Raw genomic sequence first — 27,951 nt, forward strand, 5'->3', positions numbered from 1 at the left:
GAGATATTTCAGTCTAGACCAACATGGCAAACAGATGGCTCGACAGAAATAAAAATAACAGTGTGATCGGTATCAAGCATTTATGATATTTTTAATTATACGTATTACGCTTCAAAATAAAATACCAACATTATTTTTATGTATCTAAATAGAGCAGCAGTGCTTGACAGCCCAGATTGCTCTACTTTGTTTTCTCTGCTGCACCTGTGAGAGAGCTGATCGGTCCAAACGGCTGCAAGAATAAATAAATTCGCCTGCGCCACTATGCAAACAGAACAAGTTTATTAAATCATATTTCTCTACTAGTTATTAAAGTGTATGTCAGTACACTAGGTCAGAGCTTCTTATTAATGTGTTATGATTACAGGCTAAAGTTTGCAGAACATGGAAGAATTACGATTAAAATATGACTAAAAATAATGGCGGGTCTCCAGTGGCACCATTTTCACACTGTAGTATTTTTACTCGGATGTAGAGCTGAAGGGGTTTCGAGTGCATGGCTGCCTGTGGGGCTTTGCTGCAGTGTGAAGGAGCTAGATCTAAAATCATTAAAGCTATAAAAAATGGGGGTCTAACCGTACTGAGGAGAGCAATGGAATTTAAACGGGGGAGAGAGATGGCTGTTAGGGGATGAGATGATGTTTTGGAACAAAAACTCCCATTTTCTTACCGTAGCGTACATATATTTGCACACAGACTATAAATCTATACATTTTTGGAACTTGGACACAATTCATTATTTACACTTACATGCAAACATATTCAAGTTATTTGATGAACATGCAAACTCTCAGCTTTGATTTCAGGGCCTGAACAAAAATACTACAGGAATTAGTCACTTCTATACACACTTCCCTGTTTTGGGAGCTTAAATACGATTTGGAAATTCACCCAAAAGCTGGTAAGATGCGTGCATTTCATTCAGTATTTGTTTTTGTTTTTATAAATGAAGCCCATAAAAGATCTGAAAAAGATTCCAAGTGCGGTATTTTAAAATGGAAGTTGGTGGAGTGAACCTACAACATGCACTCTCAATTCAAGTGAGATTATCAAACAAAAACAATCCAGACACAGGGTGGGAATTTTCAGACTGTCAAAACAACATTCTGGGAAAAAAGTGCATCAATGAGCTCAACATCTGTACGAAACCCAAACAACCATGACAGCAGTAATCAACATCTTTGGTAAAGAAACATCTGTTCACAAAAACCTTTACTAGCACTGGCTCTCTCGCACTGACTGAGTGAAGACAAAAGCACAATATCGCTAATATTTATCCAAATGCAGAAAAGTTAACTGGACGATGTTTCACAGGTCAAGGACCCAAAAATAAACGAGCCACAAATCTGACAATCACAAAAGAGGACATCCAAGCACTTATTCCTCCTAGGGTTTATGTTATTGAAATGATTCTGTTTCACACTGGAATGCAGGAAACACCAAAGAAAAAGTATCTCCACGACAAGAGAATCTTGCATCTTCGTTGTCTGAAGCCCAACTTCATTTTCATAAGAGCAGAAATGAGTAATGAGGCTTTCTGAATGTGCTTTCTCGAGTACAGCAGTTACTCCAGCCACCAGCTCAGCAGTTCAAGCGTTCCCACATCCTAGGCATTTACCTCACTCTAGGCCCCCCAGGTCAGGTAGGACAGCACAGCGTGGTTTGTCAAGTGTAAAGGCGGAAAGGGAAATAAATCAGCCCAGTCGAGCTGCAAATGTTATAGCAAGAGAGGGTACAGGGAACAGAGTGGACCGGTAATGTTTCTTCTTTGTGGGAAAATCATAAAATATGAGACAGCACACTGGGAACATGCAGTTACATGTGCCTGCAGATGTGATCTATTTACCTTATGACAAAATCCTGTTTTGCACATGAATGTGATACACATTAACTGATCTTAATGGTCGCTGGTGGGGAGAGCTTTCCCTCTGGTTCACAGGAAGTGTTGCGTCTGATATGTCCAGTTGAGCGCAACAAAAAAAGAAAATATAAAGATATAAAGCATTGCTATGTGGAATAGACCCAAGATCTCAAAAGCACTCCTGATTAATCTAAAGAGGACCTACTAAACCACTGCAGCATGAAAAAAGTGGTTATTTATCTTATGTTTCTTCAAATTTTTCAAAATGGACTGATCTGGAATATAATGTATTTGTGTATTCTCAGCACAAATTAATTTTAATTTATATTATTTGATATACAACAATGTGTTGATAGTAATGAAAATTTAAGCCACTTCCTTATGTTTTCTTTTCTTTCTTTTTTTTACCTCAATTCCATTACCTATGGGTAATGGAACTGAGCGGCCCTCATCAGCCTTCCTCTGGTCTGTCACAGGAGCAGGTGATGTATTTAGGGAACATGTATAAAATGTAGGCATAAAAACATTATTATACTGCCCTTGAACAGGTACTGCTCCAGTTAAAGGGAAAGTGCTGAAGTCTAGCAGTACTTATTTATTAATGCATTTGTTACATTTTTTTGTTCTTTGAGTTCACCTCCACCCTTTGCTTCTTGGTCAAACCAGCTTTATACTACTTTAACTTTTTGTTTGTGCTCACTCTTACCCAACTTTTGCAAGATGCCATTCATCAATGTCTACATCTGTACCAGTACATCAGCTTTAGTTACTAGTTACTTCATTATCAGACACCATTTAGCGTTCTCTGCCTTTAACATTTACTATGGTTTTCCACAACTGTGCAAGCACCGCAACTCTAAAGACCTTTCACTGACATACAGCATTGTGGTGCTCAACTTATTTCTGTGTCTCATGGTTATTAAGGGTGTGTGTGTGTGTGTGTGTGTGTGTGTGTGTGTGTGTGTGTGAGAGAGAGAGTGCGTGTGGGGGCTCTGGCTGGTCTTTTGTTTCTCCAACAAGGGCAGAATGCGTCCAAGCGTTACATCATCCTCAGCTCACAGGCAGTAGAGAGTGGTCCTCTGAATGAACATGTGACAAAGGGTCTGACATCATCTCTCTGTCGGCCAAGGGCCTCATTCTGTTTTCTCCAGGCAACCACACAGTATGACCCTAAATATCATACAGATGGAAACTCATTAGAAAACCTGCAGGTTATTGTTAAGTATCCTGTGTATCTAAATGAGGGGTTGCCTCGCTGTATGCTTTGGTGTTGTACTGCAGCTGATGGATTGGGTCCCACTGGGGGGAGGAGGGAATGCATCTCTCACGGTGCTTTGTAAGCAGGGGGGACGACTGGGCAGGAGAAGCGTATTTTGTGTCGATGCTTGGGATGGACTCGAGCAGGAGATGGCTAGAAAGCTGAATGGATGGGTAAGAAAAGAGACAAATAAAGACAGGCCCTCATCACCCTTCCTGTAGTCTGTCACAGGAGCAGCTGAGACACATCAGCTGTACGGCAGGGACGTCAGTCTTCATCACATATATGGCTGCACACACACCCTGCTACTGTTATTCACCCACACACAAATCACACCCTCAATAACTGCCTGAACCACCGTCAACATGAGAGAGGGGGCGCTCTTTCACACGTGTCTGACAGCCCTCTGCGTTGGCCTACGCCTGCTGTGTTTTGCTTGTACGTGTCATCTTCCAGGTTGCTGGTAGGTGTGGTGAATTAATGCAACTGGGAGCACCTGGCCACTCTCCTTGGAGCATTTAAGAAGTGGCTATCTCAGCTTTCGCGCTCTCTCCATTCACCCTGCACCGTGTTATTTGTTTGGTTGGCTTTGAACTGGTTATTTTAGGGCTTACATTACACACCTAACATTCAATCACTCATCCAACTGCTGATACACTAACACATGCCAATGTAAAGTTTTATGTGGTTAATAACTTTGTAAACTTTGGTTTAAACCATGTCTCTCTCGCTCTTGAGTGAGACCATAACAGCTGTTAAACTGGTTTATTTCCATGATTATCCACCTTAAAAGTCCCACTCAATGTTTCTTACTATAAGTCTGCCATAATGCACTTTGTGGCATTGTACTTGGTTCAATGTTTTAGTCCTATTAGTGTCTTCAGTGTTGTTGTGTCTGTACAAAGGCAGTGCTGGAACAAATCACACTACTACTCCCTCTAATGCATTTCTGGGAGAATACTGTCCTGCTCGTAGCAGTACCGTACTATACTGTGCTGAAAAGTGTTGAAGCAGAGGCAAACAGATTGGCTGATGAAGACTTCATCCTACACCAAGATAATGAGCCAAAACTGAAGAAAATAAGGCCGAAGGCTTCAAATAGTGTAAGAGAAGCACAGATTGTGAGCACAGACCAAGTGTGGGTCTGATGACCTAAATTTCATCATCAGACGGTGAGTGAGGCAGTCCGAGCAGCCGTCCACGTGCTTGCCTGTTTTTTGTGACCAGGTCAACTTATCTGTGGAGACTTTACATTACAGTGTTATAACTGCACCCCAGACAGAGATGCATGACAGAAATGACTAAATGGCCTTCACATCTCTGGCTGTGTTAAATAATCAAAGTGTTACACATTTTTCTAACAGCACGCTACTGGCAAATGCCCACACAGACACTACAACCTTTAGCCATTTCTGACGCCTCTGAATCACTTAAATACTGTTAATAATCGTACAGATGACAGCGGTCAGCACCACTAACATTGTTTCTGGAAAAGACCTGTTTGTGTGACTTTCACCCTCTCACACATTTTATTAGTAAAATGTGTAACAGTGTGGTCTTCAGTGTGGACAATGTGGAAAAAGGCAGGGCAAAATGCTAGTCTAATGAGAAACAATAAGGGTGAGCGGTCCTGGCTGGCTAGTTGGCAGGCACAGTGGGACAGCGGTGATGAAGTCAATACATTTGTTTTGCTGGTCTCTGGCTGCAGACTGTGACATGCAGCCCTTTTCCTGGAAGGCTGGGAGGGGGCTAAGAGGAAGAGCGAGAAGCTGTGGGCGATTCAACAGAGACATCATGGAGGACACAGACTATGGGGGAGCAGTGCATGCATGGGCCAACACACTGTGACAGTGTGCCAGGTCACAGAGGAAAGGCCAGAGTCATTCTGACAAACATTATTAATTAAAAATTAACAACTAATATAGAATACAAGGTCGAGTCTTCAGCTATGGAACCAGCTTCTAGCTTAGTTTCAGGAGACACACACATCTATACTTTTAACATTAGGCTTAAAATATTAATTTAGCTTAGAGCTGGATCAGGTGATCGGGCTGCTGAGGAACATCCACGATGCACTGAGCATCTCTGCACTCCCCATGCATTCATTTCTCACTATTGCAAGTCATAAACTTTTGTCTTCTCTAGTTTACAGTTTGTGCTTTGCCCAACTTGTTATCCTCAACTCCGTATGCTCTCCTTTTTCGCTCTTCTCTCTCCACTCACCCACTAACTACCAGCTGCCTCTTCCTGAGCCTTAAAGGCTTCACACTACTGTCGCCATGTGCACATAAAGAATTACCTAATTATTGGGGTAATATATCTAATACTGTGTGTCTTTACCTTATAAAGCTCCTTGACTACTGCTGTGACCTATACAATAAGAACAGAAAGAAATGAACCTGACCAGAGTATCTAAATCTGCCCTTTTATCCCACATCCAACTGGTTACCTGTCATTTAATTTATTCCATGCACTGATATCAACATTGTTTTAGATGGTGTGTATATCATTTGGTGCAAAACCTTATCTGTCTCAAGTAGATTAAATAACCAGCAGTGAATTCAGTTGGCCGACGTCTCTTCTGCATGCTTCAGATTCCAGCCTCAAGGACTAGCTTCAGAAAGAGAGGACAGTAGTATGTACAGCAGCACAGAATGACACAAAGATCAGCAGGGACTTATCCATTCTCTTAGGAATGGTTTTAGCCAATGCACAAAGGATTGAAAGTGTCAGACAAGGTTAATCAATACCAATTCATCCACCTTCTCTACATCCAACTTAATAGGTTTCTAAGTTTTGACATTTAATAGATTCTCAAGAGTGCACCAACAGTACTGTGCCAAAATCAATACAAACTTTCATGGCCACCCATAGCAAGATGACCTAAACTGCATTTTTTCAGACCACTCACTTTGATGTGAAGTCTGCGCAAGATCCGCCTGAAGCTAGTTCAATTAAAAGAAAGGAAGGCTTACTCATCCTAATGAGAGCTGCAGAGAAACAAACATGAGCCAGTCCTGCTTAGAGCCATCACTCCTGCTTCTGTTTGCTCCATAACATCCATGTCTGCCAAATCAAACTCATACATGACTGTGCAGCCACAGGGCGCCAGGATGCAGCTAAGGTCACAGATTTAGTCCTAATTATTACTACCACTACATGTGTTAGACATAGGGTGCCAACATTCAAACAATCTTTTTTTTCTCTAAGTGATGAAATAAAACATTCACATTTAGCATAATCCAGATGAAAACTCTGCAACAGGCCAGTGACCTGTCCATGATGTACCCCACCTCTCACTCTATGACAGCTGGGATACGTTCCAGGATTCCTTTCATTAAGTAAAACTTATTCTCAACCACCTGTGGCTTCACATAAGAAGCACAATCAAACGTATTTTTTAGAGAAATGCCACAAATGACCTCGTTGGAAAATAAGCTCAGACAAATGTCACAGATATTTGTAGAAAAGCCTAAATATACTATTCTTTGTTCATATAGTGTAGCATTGAAGTGTCAGCTGTCAGTTAGTACCAACCTTCTATCTAGTACCATTGTTTTTAAATGCTTTCAGAAGTGCGAAAATTAGGCATAATAGTATTAAGTCTCGAACAGCTGTCAAGATAAAAAGTTTTATTACATTTTCCAAAGATCGCGATTGTGCATTTGTATCTGATGTCACAGCGCTATCATCAAATCAATTACAGTCTTTTTGGAGAGACTCTATTCAGACTTGTTACAGCATAGAATGTAAAATAGGAAAAGCTGCTGTCATTAGATCATTTCTGCATGGCCTGCAAATCTTTTTTGAGCAACAGTATTTTAAGGCAACAACTGAAGAAGCTTCTCGGATGAGAGGTGAGAGGTGAAACGTCTTCAAGCAACTTAAAGAAGTCCAGACGCTTTTCTTTGCAAACTCCTTTGATTACGATGACCTGGATGACTGAGAACCTTCACAGACATACTTTAAGGCAACAAGTTTCTCTAGCATCAAAGCAAGTAAATAAGCAAAAAGTTCAACACTAGATTAATTTGGAAGTCTTGTTAAGGTACAGTCAGACAGAAGGTGGTTAGAAGAACCTAAGTTTGTCAGCACCACTGCCAGGTTATGCTTTTGTTTTCATTTATTTAACATTTAAACCAGATTCCTCCTCTGAGGAATACGATGTCTGGACTAAATTTCACAGCAAGTCACAGTTGTCAATACACTGCAAAGAAACCCTCTGAGGACCAAAGCAATGCATGACATTGTTTTCATTTTTATAGTCTGAATCTGAATTGATTAAAGTGTAAGACTCCATCGCATCATTTTGGCTGTTTAAAACCCACATCAACACAAAAATGTGTAGCTGGCTGTACTCAAGTGTGCATACACTATTTAACACTTGTCATTAACCAAATCTCCAAAAATAATATGTCTGCAACGGCAATGAGGTGACCCCACGGGAGCTGGCAACCTGCTAGATTTAGCAGCTGAGCTCACAGGACTAGGCTCACTGTGTTATTTAGTACAGGAATCCAGCTACAGTTACATTATATTTTCAGTAAGAACAGGAAAAAACTGCATTCAGTCAAATTAAGTCTCGTCACTAACAAAACCTCAGTCCAACAGTTAGAAAAACTACATGCTTGGACAACAGTCAGAGTACAGGTGAGGTGTGATGGCCTCTTTTACAATTACATCAGAACAGCACTTCATCAGCAGCACGACTGGCTGAAAACCCCAAACATGTGACCAGTAAAGCCACTTCTTTGTGTCAAAACAGAGCAAACAGTGAATCAACAAAGAGCACACAGAAACATTAAAATGTAATGAACAGACCACTCTGTGAGCAGCCACACAGCAGATTTAAAAGACTTTGAAAGTAAAGGTTACATTTTAAGCCATGTCTCCATCTTTGCCAGAACAACCGACAGTCTTGTCAGTCAAATGTTCCATCTACAACACCAGCATCATAAGAAAAGGACTGCCACGTAAGTGGTGCTCTCAGGGCTTGTGTGACTGTGCCATTCTTATGTTTCCACAACAAAACCTTGTGTGACTCACATTCTCCTCTGGCAAAGATTTTTATTATGGAAGTGAAATAACAAGTATTCCAGCAGAAGGCCCAATTCCAAAGCTGAACTTAAGTCCTACCCTGCCTCAGTCCAGCACAGAGGAAACATAAAACCTCACTCGACCTGCTCCACATACATCACTATTTATTTGTTTTTTTAACTTCAATGGTGGAGATATATAAGGAAAAATGAAATATAGTTCATGTGAATATCTGTGCTGTTCATTGACTCTGCGAAGAAGATGTAAAAATGTGCAGTAGCATGTCTATGAAACACCCTGAATGATTTCTTGGGCATCAACATTCTCACTTATCATTTCTAAAAAGCTTTACTATTTATGCCATGTCAGAATCATTAGGGAACAAGTAAATAGAATGCAGTTGTGACCAATTCATTAAACAAGCAAACATGTTTGGTTGAGGCGAGATTAGACATAATATATTAAGTGACATGGGGAACAAATAGCAAATAATTAATCCCTAAGCAAACACAGAAGACATGAGTTTCCACTGGGGTTCAGCTGGCTCAGAAGAAGAGGCAGGAGCTGCACTGAATACTAAAAGTACACAGCAGGCAACACAAAGACACCGGGCTACTTAAAGGCATATGAAAACCAGGAAAGGATCAGCTGGCAAAACAAAAGGACAACCAATCTACTGGCTGTAGACAATTTAAATTAGCTGGACGGGTGGAGTTGGATCAACAAATGACCTGCACGTAAAGTATAACACAGCAAACTCTCACTCTGCCGTTGTAGCGAATTAGATTTAGCTGACTGGTGACCCCTACTGGCTTCTTGAAGTAATGACAAGGCTGGGTGGGTAAAAAAAGCTCTCACTACAGTGACTGGGTTGACTGGAAACATTTATTTTCTCAAATCAACCTTTTCACACTGACAGTCTAGGCAGTAAAAGAGAATCCTCTTTATTTCTATTGTGTCACACAGACCGTGGAGCCAATCACAGCATGCGTTTGGTGAAAAGTGAAAGAAAAGCATCTAATTTTAAACTCAAATTGCATATCTTAAGTTGGTAAAGCACGCTTTCTGTCTCATTCATACAGAAAAATTATCCATAGCTTTAACGCCTGGATTTTTTTAAAATATTCCATGATTAATTACGCTTGTAAAATACTGCAAAATACTGCAGCACAGTTCCTCTTGACAATGTGTTTAAGGATTCTTAAGACAGACATTTTAGCACTCACAACCCCACCAGTCACCAAAGTAAGAGTCAGAGATCAGCTGTATTTACTGCACTGTGGTGCTGAACATCATCATCATCTTTCACAAACATAAAGCACAACTTCAAAATTAAACATTTAAAAGATCAGTGAATAAATGTTTGGTAAAAGTAAAATAAACTACTGTATTTTCCGCACTATAAGGCGCACTTAAAATCCTTTCATTTTCTCAAAAATCGACAGTGCGCCTTATGTTAAATTCTGGTTGTGCTTACTGACCTCGAACCGATTTTATGTGGTACACGGCGCTCAAAAATCTGTCAAAAATGTTTTAGCACGACTTTGGTAAGCTACGAAGCCGCACCGCTTGATGGATTGTCGGAGCATTGCGGCTACCGTAGTCAGGAGCCTCAGAGTAATCTGTGTCCAAAACTCCGCCCACTTCAGGTCCCAAAGTCAAACAAACACTGCAGCATCACTGAGAGTTAAAAACTGTCTAAATTCTTTCATCTTTAATAAAATGATCAGCGTTGCTGCTTTACCAGGTGTAACAATAAAGTTTAACATCCAGGCATCCATGAAAACAGGATTTATTACATTTAACAGAGTTAGAAGTCAGCAGGAAGTTAGCTCGCTAGTTTCCACCTAAACATGATATAGCATGTTCTGACTGAGAGATTCCTGAAACATTCAAACGTACAGCTCTGCTATCACTTCCAACATAAATGCAGACAGAAAACTAAACAGCAGTGACGTTTGTAGGGTTACTGAAGTTGGGCTAGCTGCTATATAATGTTGTGCTACGTGATCGCTAGCTACACAGCTATGTTAGCATAGCATAAACACAGTGAAGCTGGAGGATGAATGCTAACTTTTTTCCACTTGATAAAAGTTAACGTGAGGGTTCCCGATGGTTAGAGACAAATGCAATCGCATGGCAGGATGCTGTAAACGGACCAAACTTCAGTCAGGAGAACAACTGAGATAATCCATCCACAATACGAGGTTAGTCATTAATATACTGCAACAACATGGGAATAGAGCAGCTGTGAGAGAATTCAACATTAATGAATCAATGGTACGGAAGTAGAGGAAGCAAGAAGAATGAGTTAAGTTTGACTTATCTGAGTGTTTTGTTTCGCTTAATGCACCTTATAATCCGGTGCGCCTTATGGTCCAAAAAATACAGTGAAATAAAAAAATCAAATGAAATATTAGACATACCTGTACTACAGGGGCACAGGCTTTTCACTGAGTTACTTAGGCATTCCCATTTGATTTTTTTGTTTTTAACTACTTAAAAAAAATCCTTTTCACACAGAAAGTGTAACAAATTATTCAAATATTTAACCAGGGTGCAGGTGGGATAAAAGCACTTGGTTCACAGTTCCTAGAGGTTTGGATATTTTAAAGCTGCAGGGAATGGGGGGGGGGGGACTTTTAAAAAAACTTCAAAACAGATTGCAAAGACAACTGCTGGCAAAGCAAGTTGTGACTCAGCTTGGGACTCAACAGCCACTAAGGTCAATAAAGGCAAAGACAAAGCCATGTGGAGGAATCTCCAGGAGAGACGGTGGTAGAAAAAAGCTTTTTAAAGATCTTATATTTATATTATATTAGCGAAATGGGGCATTTAAGGAACCAGGAAACCACCGCAAACACCAACATCTCCATGCATCAATGGCAAAAAAGTTCTACCTGACATCATCTGGAGAAGTCCTGCTTCATTCAGTCTTTACAAATATCATCAGCCAATTTCTTCTCAGTGAGAGCGAGTATTTTTCAATAAACTGTGCAAAGGTTCATCCACAACATCACTGACATTTGTGGTGCTGTAATTTTAAACTCATAATCCCAATCAAAGTTTTTAAAAGCCATGCTACTGATGCACACATGCCGCACCAGCTTTAACCCTTTTTCATACCAGGTGTTTGTAAAGCATTAAGAAATTCAAGAGAAGGAATCAAAAGGCTTCAAGACTGTACCTGAATTGTACCAAAGTCCACATTTTCATAGTGGAAATGAGCACACTCTGCCAGTTTTGGGAAATGGCCCTTGGTGAAGCAAAGTCTGCAAATGCAACACACAGTTTGGTTAGCACTTCATTCCCTTCATATGGTAACAGCTTGGAGTGTGTATGATTAGCAGAAAAAGCCGAGGGCAATGCAAACAGAGGGAGCGAAAGCATGAGGCAGGCACAGAAACAGACTCGATAAACAGCCAGTTTGGAGTGATATTAGAAATGGACAGAGGAGAAATGTGAGAGCTGTGTGTTTGTGTCCACGTGCCCACTCACTTCTTGACATTCTTGACCTTCATGCTGGCTGTGCTGCTGCTGCATGAGCGCATGAGGGGCTCAGTCCTCAGCTCAGGGATCTCAGCACTCCTTGCCTAAACAAAACAAAACAAACCACACAATTGATTAGGTTGATGTGTAGCACCAGTTTGCTTAGATCAGATCAGGCGATAAACTGCAAAAGCTGTATGGCTTTCCAAAAATCCTAACAGACTTGTGTAACCAATGCTGTACAGCAATATACTGTTTGACTCCATCTAATGTGTTTGGATGAGCTGAGCCCTGCTGATCCTACTGACTGACATGTGTACAGCTTGTTAGTTGACTGGACAACAGTATAACACGAGGATTCCTTTGAGAATTATTATTTTCTCCCAGCTCATCCTGTCCTTTGAATTGCTTCATGTGCACTTTCCTTTTGCCGTTTTAAACTTCATATTTTTATTCTCGGACTCTAGCAGAGTAACTCTGCATGATTCACAGGACACATTAATCCTTATTTATCTCAATTCACCCTCTAAAACAAGCCAGCTTTCTTCTGATTCGCTGCAGAAGGTTTGAGCAGCAGGTGGGAGGGCTTTTCTATTCTCACAGTCAGAATGGTTTTATTAGGGATATCCACTCGCTGACATCACACAGAGCCAAGAGCAGAAAACACTAAACCAAGTGTTAAAGCTGTCTGAAGTCTGAGATTACAGCTCACTGAGAATACCTGTACACATGCCAACTAGGTCCTGATGGGTGAAAATGGGCACATCTACGAGGATGATCTTATTGTTGTAGTTCTGTTCAGTGTTTACCACGCCAGCCGTGAGCAGCAGCGCCTCAGCCGGTAGCGGAAACGCTAACTTAGCATGGAGGAAGTTAACAGTCAAGCAACAGCAGCGTGAAGATGTTTCAACAACAGCTTTTCTTTATATGCTTGCAATAATATTTGACTAAACTGCAGACTGTGGTCAGCTGACAGCTGAGCAGCTTCATCAACAACAAGGCTTTTTTGTTTTCTTCTCTCTCATATGCTTGCTCATTCTTATTCTTGTTATGTTTGATTCTGAAGCTTTTATTGCACTTACTATAACATAACCTGCTGCCACCTTGATAAATATTTCACTTCTCTTGTCAGCTTCACAATGTGTGTAAGGATGACTGTAAATAACAGCAGTATGACGCAAATCCTCCTCTCACACCGAGCTGAAATAAGAGGACTGCAAATGAAGGAGATCAAATTGGATCTTCACCCTATTGCTATTATTATTATTTTACTAATAAATACTAGATTCATACATTAATGTTCTTGGATTATTTGTGCATTTAAGCAACACTTAAATGCAGCCTGGTAGACATCTGTAGCATATTAGTGCTGGAAAAAGCTACATTTGTGCATCCCTAATTTAAATGTATAGTAATTAATGTCATTGAATGCCTCACATATATGTGGTTGATAGACAAGCCGAGGGAGTGTTTCAAGGTCTTTGCACACTTACACATGTTATGAAACAGCCTTCAGTCCATAGTGTGTACTGTGCAGACTTAAAATATCACACTCCTGTTTTTGTATGAAGATTATTCCAGAACCGACTGATTTTTAACTCATGCTCAGTAGGTGGAGTCAAGTCAGGAAATGTTATTTTTAGTCATTTAATTCTTATACATAAGATGGAAGAATCTGAGCATTATGAACAATAACAACAACAGTTTGACTTGGAAACTATGTTGAACATCTAAAAGGCATCACAAGCATCAGACACAGTTGGTTGAAAAGCATTTCTGCAGTCTCTAACTAAAAGACCACTCCCCACACAGATTCACCGACAGCCACTCACTCTGGTTGATATCATGTTCAAAAATAAAGCCATTCACATCATTTAGCTTAAATTAGACTGAAAATCAAAAGCAGATGTGGTCAGCAAATCACCAAGAGTCTGGGGAATCTACTTTAGTGCAAGTAGATTTTAATCAGTGGATATATTCACTGTGAAGCTGTGTAAGAAAACAGGAGCTTGACTTAGGCAAGGTAACAGAACTGTGAAAGCTTCATTCATTCAGCTTGTAACCTCACCACAGCCGCTGACAGGTAAGGCGCTTTGCATATGCGGTCAGACCACTGAGACTTTCTGCACCACCTCTATGCCAGGTGCTAAAAGGGCCCAGGTGATAGAGGTGAAAGATGGAGCACTTGTAGCTGTTTCTGTACAGCAGGAGGATTTGTGGTGGGGGGAAGGAATTCTTTTTGAGGGACCAGTACCTACATTTCTGTTACATCCTGGTTCCACTGGTGAGGCCTTAAATTTCATTTCTAGTAACAGTAGAGGTCTTCATAGTTCTGATGACTGACTCCCAATTAGTATTCAGTCTGCAGTCTGATTAAGTTTGCTCTCTCAAGTTATGCTGCCAGTGAGAAGGTGGTTATATTGGTTACTACAGTTTTTGTTTAACCATCAGTGAGTTGGCTGCAATGATTAGTCCTATTTGGTAATAAAGCTTACTACACACTTACATCTAGGGCTGCACAATTAATCGTTAGAAAATCGCGATCTCAATTCATACTTATGTGCGATCTCATTTCCAAATGACAACGATTTTAAAAAAAAAAGAAAAGAAAGAAAGAAAAAAGATGACGATTGTACCGCATTTTGATCCAGGACATAATCTGCACGAAAACAAGCGCTCACTCTTCCTGCTCAACAAATGACAAGGGCGGAGCCTTATACCACGTGAAACAGAAGCCAGCTGGCAGGGTAAAAACAACGGAGAGCACGTGAGAGATGACGAAGCTGTAAAGGCCAAGAAAGTGACAGGAGAAAATCCGTCCCGGTCAACCACCCAAACATCAATAACGGGAACCTTATACAGCGCTTCCCCATAGCCGTCGAACTCCCGCAGGCACAAAGAAATTACGGAGGCTATCACTTATCACCTGGCTAAAGATATGGCTCCCATCAACACTGTGAAACGAGGGATTTAGGAAAATGATCAACACCCTAGACAAACGCTACACAGTGCCGTCCTGCAACTATTTTTCAAATGTTGCACTACCTGCTCTATACACGCAGTGTCGCGCAACGGTGGAGACGGAATTACAAGCAGTACAACATTTTGCGGCAACGACAAAATGTGAGACATTTATTGTTTTTATGTTCATTTATTATTTTTATGTTCAGTCTCAACTGTTACGAAGTTGATGTGCAGTTAATAAGTGCAATAAATATTTATACTGGAAAAGAAAATCGTGAGAGAATCGTGATCTCAATTCTAAGCAAAAAAATCGTGATTCTCATTTTATGCAAAATCGTGCAGCCCTACTTACATCTACAATATTGCCCTCTTGCATCCTACTATGAATTGAACAGTGATAAAATTCTAACAAATACCTTTGTTTTTCAGTCATCTGCCACACAAAACGTGTGGATAATCTTGTCATTTCACAATGCTAATGCAAAAACCAGTGTTGTGCCCGTCACAGTTCTCATTTTCACAGCTCTGACGACATGTATAAACTCACTGTGTTCTCATTGGGCAATATCATTGCTATAGCAATGCCTTGCGTTTTACATACACTAATGCTCACAACAAGAAGCCCAGACACGTCTAACAGCCAGAGCTGCGTTTCTGCATCAAATGAAGATTTAATGGGGAGGAAAAAAGAAAATTGTGAGCTACGAACATCTTTTTTTGATTTTATTTTAAAGCTATATCGCCCACCTCTGTGTTCTATATCCATTAGCTCCAAGTCCAACATCACTCGCTACAATTACAGTTGTAACTTTGTAACCACCACAGACAAACACTTTATGTATCCGAACATAAACAAGTGCAAGATTCAGTGAAGTATTCTATGTATTCTGGCTTACATTACAACACAAATAATCTTTCGGTGTTGGGATTGTTGGTAAGACAAAATAAAATCTTAAAAAACAAACCGAATTATCTTGTATCGTTGCTCAAATAGGAATGTTGCATGTCATGTAGATTGCAGGTTTTTAAGTTGCTGAAGAAGGAACTCGTCACGTTGCACGGGTGCGTGCGTGCTTTGTTGTTCGTGCGCTGCACTGAATATGATCTTGCCTACACAGTGCACCAGGGCGTTGGTGTGACAGCTTACAATAAGTTGTTCACACTTCTTTTCATCATCTCTTCCAACCACTGGAGACATAAATGATGCATGGTGCCCCAGTGGACACAGAGCCGTATCGCAAACTGAGCAAACAATCGCACACATGCAGTATTAAAAGCCCCGCCTCTCTGATTAATATTCAGTAGGCTGCTCAGATTTCTCTTGTTTCTCTTCCTCTCTGTTGCCCGATCGAAATGAGCAGTCGTGATACCGCTCCAACCACGCGCCAACCACGGGTGGCTCGACATGTTACCATGGAGACGGCCTCATTTTCACGGTGCTGCCGATGCAGGAAGCAAGACCCGAACTAAATAAGAGGAAAGGAAATAATGAATGAATGGCGTCTGGTGAATGGGACGAGCACGGAGAGATGAAGAAAAACAGATGACAGGTACATGACCGATCTGTGCAGAGAGCTTGGAGTGTGGTAGGTTTAGAACACCAACAGTCTGCATTAAGGTTCAGTAGGCTTTTGGAGCAAAAGAGAGACAGTTTTCAATACGAGAGACAGACATCTCATCGGCCCAGTGGCTTAAAACCAGACTGATAAGGAAGTGAGAGGCAGCAAACAAGCCGACAGGGTGGGGAGGTGTTCTCACTGGATTATGGATCAGACGTGTCAGGAATGACTGACAGGAGACTTTACTGAAGTGCGGTGATCACAGGACAAAACAATAAGTTCAACTTAAAGGTTTTACATAGATCACGTGTGACAAACACAGCAAAGCAAGCTGGCAACACAAATGCATGGCAAAAGTGAAATGCGCACAATTACTCCTGCAGGCTGGACTCATCTGGACCACAGATACCTGAATTTTGGTTCTTTTTCTTTAAAGCTTTTTAAATGTTTGCAAAAACTAATGATGTATTTTGTTGATGGAGCTGAACTGATGGTAGACACAGACAGTCCTGCATTAAATGTATACAAATATATTGATTTGTTCATTTTTTTATATTTTTATATTTGTTCATTTTTTTACACTTGTGTCCAGCTTATTGAATATTGACATACTGTCAATAACTGCAAGGGGTTGATGTATAGGGTTTTTTTAAATGGTAAGGAAATAAAATGCAGATATCCAAATAGCGTATGCCATTATAAACAATCTTAAGTACACTATAGGGACAAAAGTATTTGTCACACCTCTTAATCTTTAAATTCAGTCACATTGGAACATTGTAGCTGTGCAGTCTACCTTTATAAACATTTGAGAGAGAATGAGTGGTTCTAAAGGAGCTCGCTGAATTTCACTGTCATACTATGACAGGATGCCACTGTTGCAACAAGCCAGTTTATGACATTTCTTCTATATCAAGCCTACTTGATATAAGAATCTTAATCCATTTCTCATTTACTGGTTAAAGGTATATTCTCCTTATCTGGAACAGTCTGAATACAGGAATACAGGAAATTGCGTCTTAAGTGCATTTAAAAAAAATACACAGACAAAAAAACTTAAGGTCCCCTCACAACTTTACAAGGAATGAGGAACACGTACATACTCCCTGAACATAAAGACTGCATCAGATTACTTTCACAGGCCACATTTCTTTCTAGATGTAGTACTCACTGACAAGCAAGCACTAATAAACTGGTTTATAACGGCTCTTTAACACCCTGTTACCATCACCCAGTGGGGGGAGTCACCCAGCCACACGGTGATATTTCAGCAGCTCACTCTGATCATAAGTGGGTAGGTTTAAAAAAAAAAAAAAAAAGAAAAGAAAGAAAAAAAGAAGAAGAAAAGATGGATAATGCTTCTAATTAAAAATCCATGTTAAAAAAAGTCAAGTGTTTCTCACCATGGCACTGATGGTTTCCTCCCAGTCTGGTCTCTCTCTGGGATGGATGTGAGCCAGTTCAGGCACAAGGTCGTCGTCCTCCAGATGACGTCCAGGTCTCAGACCCCTGCAGCCAGACACACACAACCAGAAGCTTAGAACTCAAATGGCACACACTGGCCTATCACAGTATCACTCTTAGTGTATGTATATATGTTAAAGTGCTATGCCATATGCCCGGTACAACGGTCTTCATGAAATATGAGTTTATCCAGTACGAGTGAATAAATACGAGTGAATGTTGCTTTTCAATGCATTTAAATCTAAGATACAGTTTTATTCCTTTATATTTTGCTAGGAAAATATAAAATAATGTGTTTGGGATTATTGTCATACTGAAAAACAAAGACACTGCCAATCAGACGCTTTCCAGATGGTATTACATGGTGGATCAAAATCCACTTTTCTACCTTCATAATTCCATCAAATTTTGACAAGATTCCCATCACCACTGGTGTGACACAGACTGGGTTTTACGGATGGTTATAGACTCCTGTACTAGTATGCTGACCACCTCTATGCATACTAAAGATAAGTTGAACCAGAGATACGATATTTGCATTAAAACATAAAGAAATATTTTTTTAAAAAAGGGGGGTGGGCTAAAAACTTTTGCACAGTGGTGTACAGCTGCTACCAGCTCTGTGGAGCATACCGAGGTGAGCTGTAATAACCGAGCACTCTTCACACTTACAGTTCTTCACGTGTCACAAGTTTTAATAAAAGAAAACTATCAATAACCAAAACCCAACTCTCTTCAATGGGGTTATTATAGTCCCAACTGACACTAGCACCACTGAAACAATGGGCCATGAGTTCAGTTTCTTGGTTATTAATGCAAATTGTCATGACCATTGGATCAATGGCTATGAGTACCATTCACAGAGAGTTGGGGAATGGCTGCAATCACGACACTGTAAGATGGTGAAGGAAATGTCCTCCTTGACTTCCCAATCAAACCAGTGTTCCCCCCTGTGCAAGATGTGTACATCCTCATCCTGGCATGAAGAGTTAGCTCTTCTATGTTGTGCCATCCGCTTAGCCAGAGGTTGTATGGTTTCCCCAATGTATAAATCATGGCAATCCTTCAGGCACTTAACAGTGTACTCTATTTTACCCTGTCTGTGCTGGCAGTGCAGATCCTTGGGGTGGACATGTTTCTCCCACTGCGTCCAGATGAACAGAATCAACTTTTCGGGTACCAGTTTGTTCATTTGACTTCCCCATGCAGCACCATAGTTCCTCTCTTGATATTCATATACTTTCTCTAGATCCACAAAAACATAGTGAACTTCATTCTGACACTCCCAAACCAAACATTACATCTGTGGTGGTCTTCAGGACAGGAGCTCACTGAGCTTCACTTCTATTGTTCATCTAGCTTCAACAACTCTTTCCCATAGCTTCATGATCGACTTTATCCCTCTTTAGCTACTACAGGATATACCGAACACCGTCATGGCATTTTCCCCTCAGTACCACAGCTGTACTTGCTCAGTCATCTGGTAACTAGTCTCTACCACTCAGAACCTCTCAGTTACTTCCTGAGGTCTGTGTAGCATTCTTCCTTCTTCAACTTCCAACATTTAATCCTTGTCTCTTCCTGATTTTCCTGATTAGACTACTATCCTAGCAACATCCTGCCCTACCACGACTTTAGAGTCTTCGATCAGACTGTACCTTTTACATAAGATGTAGTTTTTTTTTAATTTGCTTTTTGTTTTTTATTATTTCTTTATGTTCTGGGTTATTTGGGTGTATGAAGAAGTTCATATGTAGGTATGTTTAGTTTCATATACTTTGAGACCAGTGCCTCAGGTACTAAACAAATGTATCAGTTGAATTGTTCACAACTGTGTGGAATGCCAGAACGCAAAATACTGTATTTAGACACTAAAATGAATCACTTATTATCACTGCTTTAATCATTTATATCCAGTAGTCAAAAGGATGTGAAGCTTGAGTTTATTTTCAATAAATGTCTGGAAGAGTCATTTTAAACCTATTAAACAGCAGAACCTAAAATGCTGATCCTTAAAAGAGGATTTATCACTTGTCCATGACTATAAACTTAATATGTATGGATTTCTTTCCCCTGCTAAAATGAATCAAACACTGTTGAACGGAGCTTTAGGAAATAGTCAAAAGCATATTTTTCACTTTTTTAAAACATCTTAAACTATGATAAAATGGCCGTTAGTTGCAGGTCGAATCATGATTTCCTCTTTAAAAAGATTCAATGACAAAAACTGTGGAGTGCCGAGCAGCTGCAGGGTCCAGTTCAAGGCATCTCGAATGTAACAGTCAGGAAATGAAACATGACATGAACAGTGGATAATTTGATGAGGGCAAATGAGTTTGCAATACTTTGATAGAACAAGTTGAAGTTGATGAGACATCTGTCTAAACTGACCTTCTTTCCAGAGAGCAGTCTCTCGCACACACACACTCTCACTCATTCACATACAAACACACACAAACAGTTGCCTCAAGGATGTGTTTTAACCATTGTAGACAAGAGAGGAAATTGAAAGAGGAGGAAAAAAGCAGTTTTGGGAAGAATGGAAGGTCTGCAGCAGCTGCAAGATGACAGGCTGAAGTAACTCTGGGACAAGATCTCTGCATTGAGATAATTGGACTTAATGGCTCGGGACTCTGAGACGAGATATAGGAAGCCAACTTTAGCAATGACTACATCTCTTTACTCCCAAACCTTTTTACAGTATTTTTCGTGTAAATTACTTCATCATTCACTCAAGGTATGATGCTTTTCTTCTGCCTGACAATTTAATGTAGAGTCAGAGATTTAAAACCAGGGCTAAGACCCACTGAACAATAAACACACTCTATACTGACTGACACATTCAACAGCCAACAAAAGTACTGTGAAAGTATTTTATTCATTCCAACTGCAGCAAAATCCCAAACAAGGTCCTGAACATTCATCAGTACAGATACGGCCTGATTCCCTGTGGGCCCACTAAAGCCAGTCAACCTAGAAAAGACCCTCGCTGAAAAGCCTGAGAAATAAAAAGCCTCGATTAGACATGACTGAACAAGTGGTCAGGGAGATATAGCTGTCTGTAACTGCACTCAACTCAGAGTGCTGTGCTGATTGACCTGAAGTGAGGAAACTGACTTAAACTGATTTTACTCATAATAAACCAAAGTCATCTGGTTTATGATGCTGGGCCCTGGTAAAGAATGCCCAGCAGCGGCTGCAAGTCCTCCGTGTGCTGAGGAAGAATAACCTGGAGGCCATCGCCAGATCCTCCTGTGTCAGGAAAACCAGGGCCATCACAGGTGACCCCTTGCACCCCACCTTATCACCTGTTTGACCTGCTACCCTCTGGTTGGCGCCTCAGATCAATCAGGTCCCACACCTCCAGACTCACAAACAGCTTCTTCCCCTGGGCAATTCAGTCTGTTACCAAACCCCGCACACCCCACCCAGCCCACCCACCTCACCAATCTGAGCCATGGTCTTAGTAACCCTCATCACTCAGGCCACTCACACAGAGTCTATTCAGATGAAGTCTTTTCTTTGGGCTACTTCCAAGCACCATCTAATATGTGCCTCTCTCTTTATTGTATACATTTCTCCTGTTTACTAATTATTCCTGCTGCCTACTATTTATATTATATTCCAGCATTGATAGTGTGGAGCACCCACAGTTTCGTTATACATGTACAATGACAATGAAGACCTATTCTACTCTATTTTATTTCAGGCCTTTTGCATTTGACTCATTATGCATTATTCAATATACTAGGTAGATAAATCTAAGAGAGGCTATTGGAACAGAACCAGCAGAAAGTATTGTGGCTTTTATTTATTGGCAAAACGCCACATTCTCCTTGATGGAGAGTCTAATAAAGCTACTCCATGACTCGGTGATGTCATGTCCTCCTTTAATGCAAGATTAAATATTTAGTGAGGTAATTCTGGAAAGTTCTAAAATAAAGGGAAACCCCTTTGAATGTTCTTAATCTCCGTCCTCTGACCGGGCCTCCCAGTCAGCGGAGCTTCTTTCCTTCCATAGTAACCAAATCCAACTAACATTTGTTCTACTGGAGACACGAGAGCACTGTGCCCAAACACACTGCTGCGACAGTTCTCTTCTAAAGAGTGCTGAATCTGAACCAGAGCCATCAAGATCTTTTGTTGGATTGTGTAAAAGTGTTTGATAAAGTTATGGAGGGAAGGTATAATCCATTTGTCATGGCAACAGACTTGGAGAAAAAGTTGCATGTATCATGCTAGCTCATCATACATGGGCTGTTAAAAGTGTCTTAGTCTGAAAGCATATGAGTGCACAGAGCAGAGATTTCAAAGGAGCAAGATGTGTCCACACATCATTCTTGGAAAGAAATATTGTATTAAAAAAAAAAGTGATTACAAACAAATCAGTTTGCATGAAATGTTTTATTCCACAAACAACCAATACTGGATGTTTTTGGGTGCTGATGAGAGTAAAACATTCTCATGTGGATATATTGGATTAGATTTTAAAAAAAAAATACATTAGATAGACAGAAAGATATATATAGAGAGAGTGTGTGATGACACCGTTTATACATTACAGCAGCATTTCCATTTATACTGGACACATCGATCCAATACCAAAGTATCTCTGACAGGCCAGTACTATCTGGGCTCTTCCCCGACTTCAGTTATTTATCCTGAAAGTCAGCTCCCTGCCCACACGGTAAATGATATGAAATAACTTGTGAGAAGGCCTTCAGAATTTCTTGACTACTGTCCCACAGCCTGAGCATGATGACAAGCTTTGAGCAGCACTTATCAGGGAAGGCTGAAGAACTACTGACAAAGTGTGAAGCACTTTGAGACGCCACAGATAAAGGCCAACCGTTTTAGTGCATTTTATTCGCCCAGTGCCACCTTTTCTGTTCAAAAATGGAGTGAAATCACAGACTTCTCAGAATGCCTCCAAGTTTGCATGTAAAAAGAAAGAAACTGCCCTTTCCAGCTTCTCTGTCAAACATTCTTGTAATACTGCAGCCAGAAAAGCTTGCTCATCTTGAACAGCGCTCATCTCTGCTTTCCTGCCTACCTTCTCCCCAGCCACAAAAACAGATAAGAGGAGAAACTGACAGAAAACTTCCCTCTGCTAAGCTCCCGGCCTGCTGAGTCAAATCTTTCTCTCTCCAATTGTGTAAGATCAAATGCAAAGAACTCCACATACAAGACTGTGTGAAAGTTTCAGTCTTGACTAGTTTTCCAGCATTTCCATCAGAATCACAATTTTACACCATGAAAAGCAACAGCAGCTTGTTTTTTGCTCTGAAAATGAAAGCCATGAATCTCTCCCCACATTTATCCTGAGCCTCCACTTTCTCATTTCTCCTCTATTAGGCTGCCTCAGTACTGGAGCCACTGAATGTCTGACTCAACATGTCCTCAGCCACAAACAGAAATCCTGTGGTTGTTCATGCATTTTTAGGTCCGTCTGGTGCAGGTCTCACCCTTCAAATGAAGATACTAGTTTGAAGATAAAGAGGACGCTCCACTGGAGACTATGACAGCTACCACAGGGCAGGCTACGCCCTAGACACAGAGACAGCAGTCACAACCACACGTGTGGTCAATTTAACCTAACCCAATGGTGCATGTTGTTGGACTAATGGAGTAAACCAGAAAATCCGTACAGAATCCGTGCATGTTGTCCCTGTGTTTGCAAACTCCACAGAAAGACCCCAGCCAGATGGTGGATACAAACCCAGACCTTCTCTCTGTCAGGAAATGCTGTGCTGCCCTCGTTAACCAAGTCCTGTGGACAAATACCATAAACTGTATTTAAAAAATGGATGTGGCTCCTGGGTCTGAAAAGTGAAGCCAACCTGGAAGCACGGGGCAGCTCTGAGAACGGCAAAAAGCCCATTTGTATAAAGATCTACTGTTCAGCAAACTAACTACGAGCTCAGTAAACCCTTTCCTGATGAGTCTCAACTGCTAGTTTCAAGTCTTATGAATATAACGTGAGGATACATACTGGTCTCATTAGAATAACAGAGGATAACACAGGGTTTGCTTTAGGGAGGTGCTACCTTGAGTAGACACACCTTTCATTTATCACGTCCAGCACCAAGACAGAAACGCCAAAAACATTTACCAAAACCTGCACTTCACTAAACTGTGGCTACATCTATCTTTTATAGGCGATCTATGAAATTTAATTGAGCAGCTGTTTAAACATTGTGCTATAAAATGAGAGTCTAGCCCACTATCATCATGCTTTTCCTTTTCCCCAGAGGTTTGAAAAGGACAATAAAACAACTGTGGAAAAGAAAATGGTTACACCACTAATAAACACTCTGAGCATTACTGGAGCAGACTTTGCAATTAGCAAAACTAATCAGGCCAGGCTGTGCAGACACAAGCCACCAGTATGGACATTACAGGGTTGGTTGAATAGTTGTTATTAGAGGGCTGTGGCTGTAACACCAGAGCAATAAGTGTCATCTTCAAGTTATTTGAAGAGACCAAAACGTGAAGATATGTTGTTTACTGTCAGATAACAACAAGAATACCCCCTAATACTCATTCATGAAAAACTAAGACTACGTAATGTTTTAGATTCTTTGATTGTATAACCAATAAATATAATTGATTAATGAGCTTAACGAGTGACAAGCGTCAAAGAAGACAAAAGAACAGATCTGTGAAGCTAGACGTGAAGTAAGCAATGGAAAAAAAAAAAAACTACTTAAATCCAGTCATGGTGTCAGTGAGTTTTCCTCAGACAGGTTTTCAGGCACTCCAGGACTGATTGTGGCTTTTGCCCATCATAGCATCGTCTCTCTGTGTAATCCCAGACTGACTGATTGACTATGATGGTTGGTTATGACGGCGACAACTGGACTCTGTGGGGACACCATCTGTTGTTCTTCTTTTGGCTGGAGTGAATGCTTATGACCGAGTGTTTAGGCTTGTTCTCCTCCTGTGAAATGAAGTTGAGATGCTTCCATTACAGTTCTGTAGTACCTTTGGGACTTGGGGTCAACTAAACTTTGAGAGTAATTTCCATATTGATCTGAGAGTCACTCACAAAGAATGAGTCCAGAACAGCATTTGAAAGCATGAATAAAAATATTCATGCATACAAGACGGAAATCACTCACTTTGCAAGCAGTAATTTGCAAATGAAGGCGAGTCTAAAGGTAAACGGCACAAAGTCAGAGATGAGACATGAATAAATTCAGCCAAAGCACAACAACAACTAGTAATGCCAGTTTGGGTGGCTCTGATCACTATTTATGAGAGCAACTCTTAAGAGCATAAACATGTTTTCTGTACTGAACTGAACACACGTGGATACATGCCACTTTTAGAACTGCCAATATTACCCTCCAGAGAATATCATGGCACTGGTTTGGTGAAAGAGATATCCAGCAAATAGCAAATGGGGGCTGTAGGGAGTATACTGCCTCATGTTTGGCCTGACAAGAATTAAGTGAATTTGTTTAGTTTAAATTGATATTTCAAGTCAATAATTTATCCACAAGGAATAAACTAGTGAATCAGCATGTACAGAACTGAAAGCAGTTTATTGCATTGACAGTGACAGTTGTTTCTTTCGGTTCCTTCCATGACTTTGTGTTTTAAAAGTGTGCAATTTAAAAACTCACCCAACTTCATCGCTATTACAGACCGACTTGCTAGGACACTGATTAGTCTGTGAATCAACATACTGTACTTTAACATGAGAAGCAGCTGGGCGGGGCCAGGCTATCCAATATAACATAACATAACCAGCTTCTAGGAGCTGCCTCTGGCTCCAGAAGTTTTTAAGTGAAATTCGAGCTCGGTTTCGGGACATTCAATCACTGAAAGGGAATGAATGAAAACAACGGTGGGGAACTGAAACTGGTTCCACCTCCGTGACGCAGAGAGACTTCCTAAGCCTTTGACTAATTACCATCAAAAAGGAAGCACAAGGTTTTAACTCTCTGCAATTTCTGTTTCTTTATGTTTTATATACAGTGGAATGTTTTTTCTGGCAAGAGGCGTAAATGAGTCTAAATCATCTTTGGTACTGGAACAATATTCACATTTCAGATATTCAAATGTATAAAAAGCTTAGGAAGTCTCTCCCTCACAGAGGTGGAACCAGTTTTAGTTCCCCACTGTTGTTTTCATTCATTTCCTTTCAGTGATTGAATATCCCGAAACCGAGCTGGAATTTCACTAAAAACCACGCACGCACGCACACACACACACAAAAGAAAAAGGAACAAATTTTAATCTGAGTTTAGCATCACGTTAACCCAACTTGCAGGATATTGACCTGGTCAGCTGAGTAGCAGAGGGTGTTGTTAATCATTTTCAGCTGCTTTGGTGTTAACAAAATTAGCAACAGGTGCTCTACAGAGGCAACAGTGATACAACCCCGGAAAACAGCAGTGGCTTTACAGGTGGAGGCCACTGACAGTTTTCCCTCCTCACATTTTGTTGTTTACAAGCTACGGTCAGTGTCACAACTGACAGCATAAGGCGATATCTAACCCTACAGAGGTTGCACAGGTAGTCTGATTCCTCCTGAAGAGCTCCAAAAGAGCTAGACAGGGCTGAAGAAGGTCCCTAACCCATCATCAGGACTGCTTCTTTGTGCAAGCTGGAAAAGGATGAACACTGCCAGAGTAATACAAAATACTGTCCAGCAGGCCACTGGTGTGAAAGTCTCTGACCGAACAATCAGAAACAGACTTTATGAGGGTGGGCTAAGGGCCTAACATCCTCTAGTGTATATTCTATATGAGCAAGCATGCATTTTTACCCTGATGCAGTCCTTTCATAAATGAGGACAAACTCAGAGGCGACATAAAATCCTACACCAAACCTTTCCAAGTACTGCTGTAGACTTAAAATGCACAAAATCAGCAGCCACGTATCAAAGGCCATTACCATACTTCTAACAAACAACTCAGAAAATCATACAAACTGGCAATTTTCATCATCACAGGAGCTGCAATTGTAATTCTGAGTTACATAATTAACAGAGTCCTAACACGTTGTAGAATGAGAAAATCAGAGCCAGTGGCTGTTGACTTCACTAGCAATGATAACCAACTGTCAGTGGAAAATCCACTGCCACCAATTACAGCTCTACAATTAACAACATAAAGGAACATGCCTGTGATGGATGCCCTGCATTTTGCTTTGGGGACACACATGCTTTAAAAACAAATGAAAAAACAAAGGGTTGCGTCCTATTCAAGACAAATGAAGGTATCGCCTCCTGACATTTATATGAGTAACTCTGCATTCACCAAACAGGAGAAAGGACAGACCTTAGGTGAACAGAGCTATCAGAATCTCTCAGTTCATATCATTGCTTGAATGTGATCACCATAAAGCCTCTGAAGTGAGATCTCTGGGATTCTGACAACTCCAGGGCGGAGCTGTGAAACTGAAGCACAGAACCCGACTCTTGCATCTCACGACTACCATGATTACATCATATATTACACCTTTTTCAATACCGGTAAAGACGTTGCTGGGTTCAATGCTGAAATTCCCAACAATCAGTGTTACCATTCCACTTTGTCATTAAAACCATGCTTGATTATCACACTTTTAATCAGTCATGGTAAACACTGCTGTAGCTCCACCAAAGCCTGACAACTATGCAGGCAACACAGTAACATTTGTTTGTTTTGTGACTACGAAAAAAATGGCAGAAGGTACTCATGGTGCTCTCTGGAGATTTTTCAGCTTCTGAGAGGACAAAAATCTGCATTTTGGTTGGATTTTGGATTTGATAAGAATGCTACGAGGCAGCACAGTGATGTGGTGGTTAGCAGTAGCACCTCTCTGTGAGCAGGGGCTTTCCTGTATGGAGTCTGCAAGTCTCCCTGTGCCTGTGTGGGTTTTCTCCGGGTAACCTGGCTTCCTCCCACAGTCCAAAGACATGCAGGTCAGGTTAACCGGTGATCAGTTCATAATGTGGGAACTCAGAGACATTATTAAAGTTCACCCAGTAGATGTTACAATGACAGTTGTAAACGTGTTGGGGGATAGAAAACAGATGATAGCCATGTTAACCAGCACTCTTCTACACTACTTTGATCTTGTTTTGTTTTGCTTTGTTTTTTTAAACAACAAAGCAGCTGGACATCAGCTTCGTCAGATCAAACTGAAATATAAGCAAGCATCCAAAGCAGGGTGTAACCGCCTTCTGCACTGGGATGTTGATACCAGTATGGAAAAAAACCTGCAGTGTTATACATGGAGCAAAGCACCTCACATATCAGCAACTACTGAGGAACTGTATTATTGGTTTCACATAGCTCCAAAATGGATTTGATTTTGAGGTGAAT

The 27,951-nt window shown here is 40.7% G+C and overlaps 1 protein-coding gene across 4 annotated transcripts in view; it reads right to left on the reverse strand.

Annotated features, from left to right (window-relative positions):
• Positions 1–27,951, reverse strand: part of arhgap32b (Rho GTPase activating protein 32b) — a 120,545-nt gene that overhangs the window by 47,558 nt on the left and 45,036 nt on the right. For all 4 annotated transcript variants that reach the window (XM_039618502.1, XM_031738497.2, XM_039618503.1 and 1 more), the window contains exons 3-5: positions 17,572–17,677; positions 11,655–11,749; positions 11,344–11,428 (exon numbers count right to left, since the gene is read on the reverse strand). In XM_039618502.1, coding sequence (XP_039474436.1) covers positions 11,344–11,428; positions 11,655–11,749; positions 17,572–17,677 — 286 coding nt within the window. The remainder of the gene's footprint in view (positions 1–11,343; positions 11,429–11,654; positions 11,750–17,571; positions 17,678–27,951) is intronic.

This window comes from Oreochromis aureus, linkage group 10, assembly GCF_013358895.1.
Source record: "Oreochromis aureus strain Israel breed Guangdong linkage group 10, ZZ_aureus, whole genome shotgun sequence".
NCBI classification, from domain to species: Eukaryota; Metazoa; Chordata; class Actinopteri; order Cichliformes; family Cichlidae; genus Oreochromis; species Oreochromis aureus.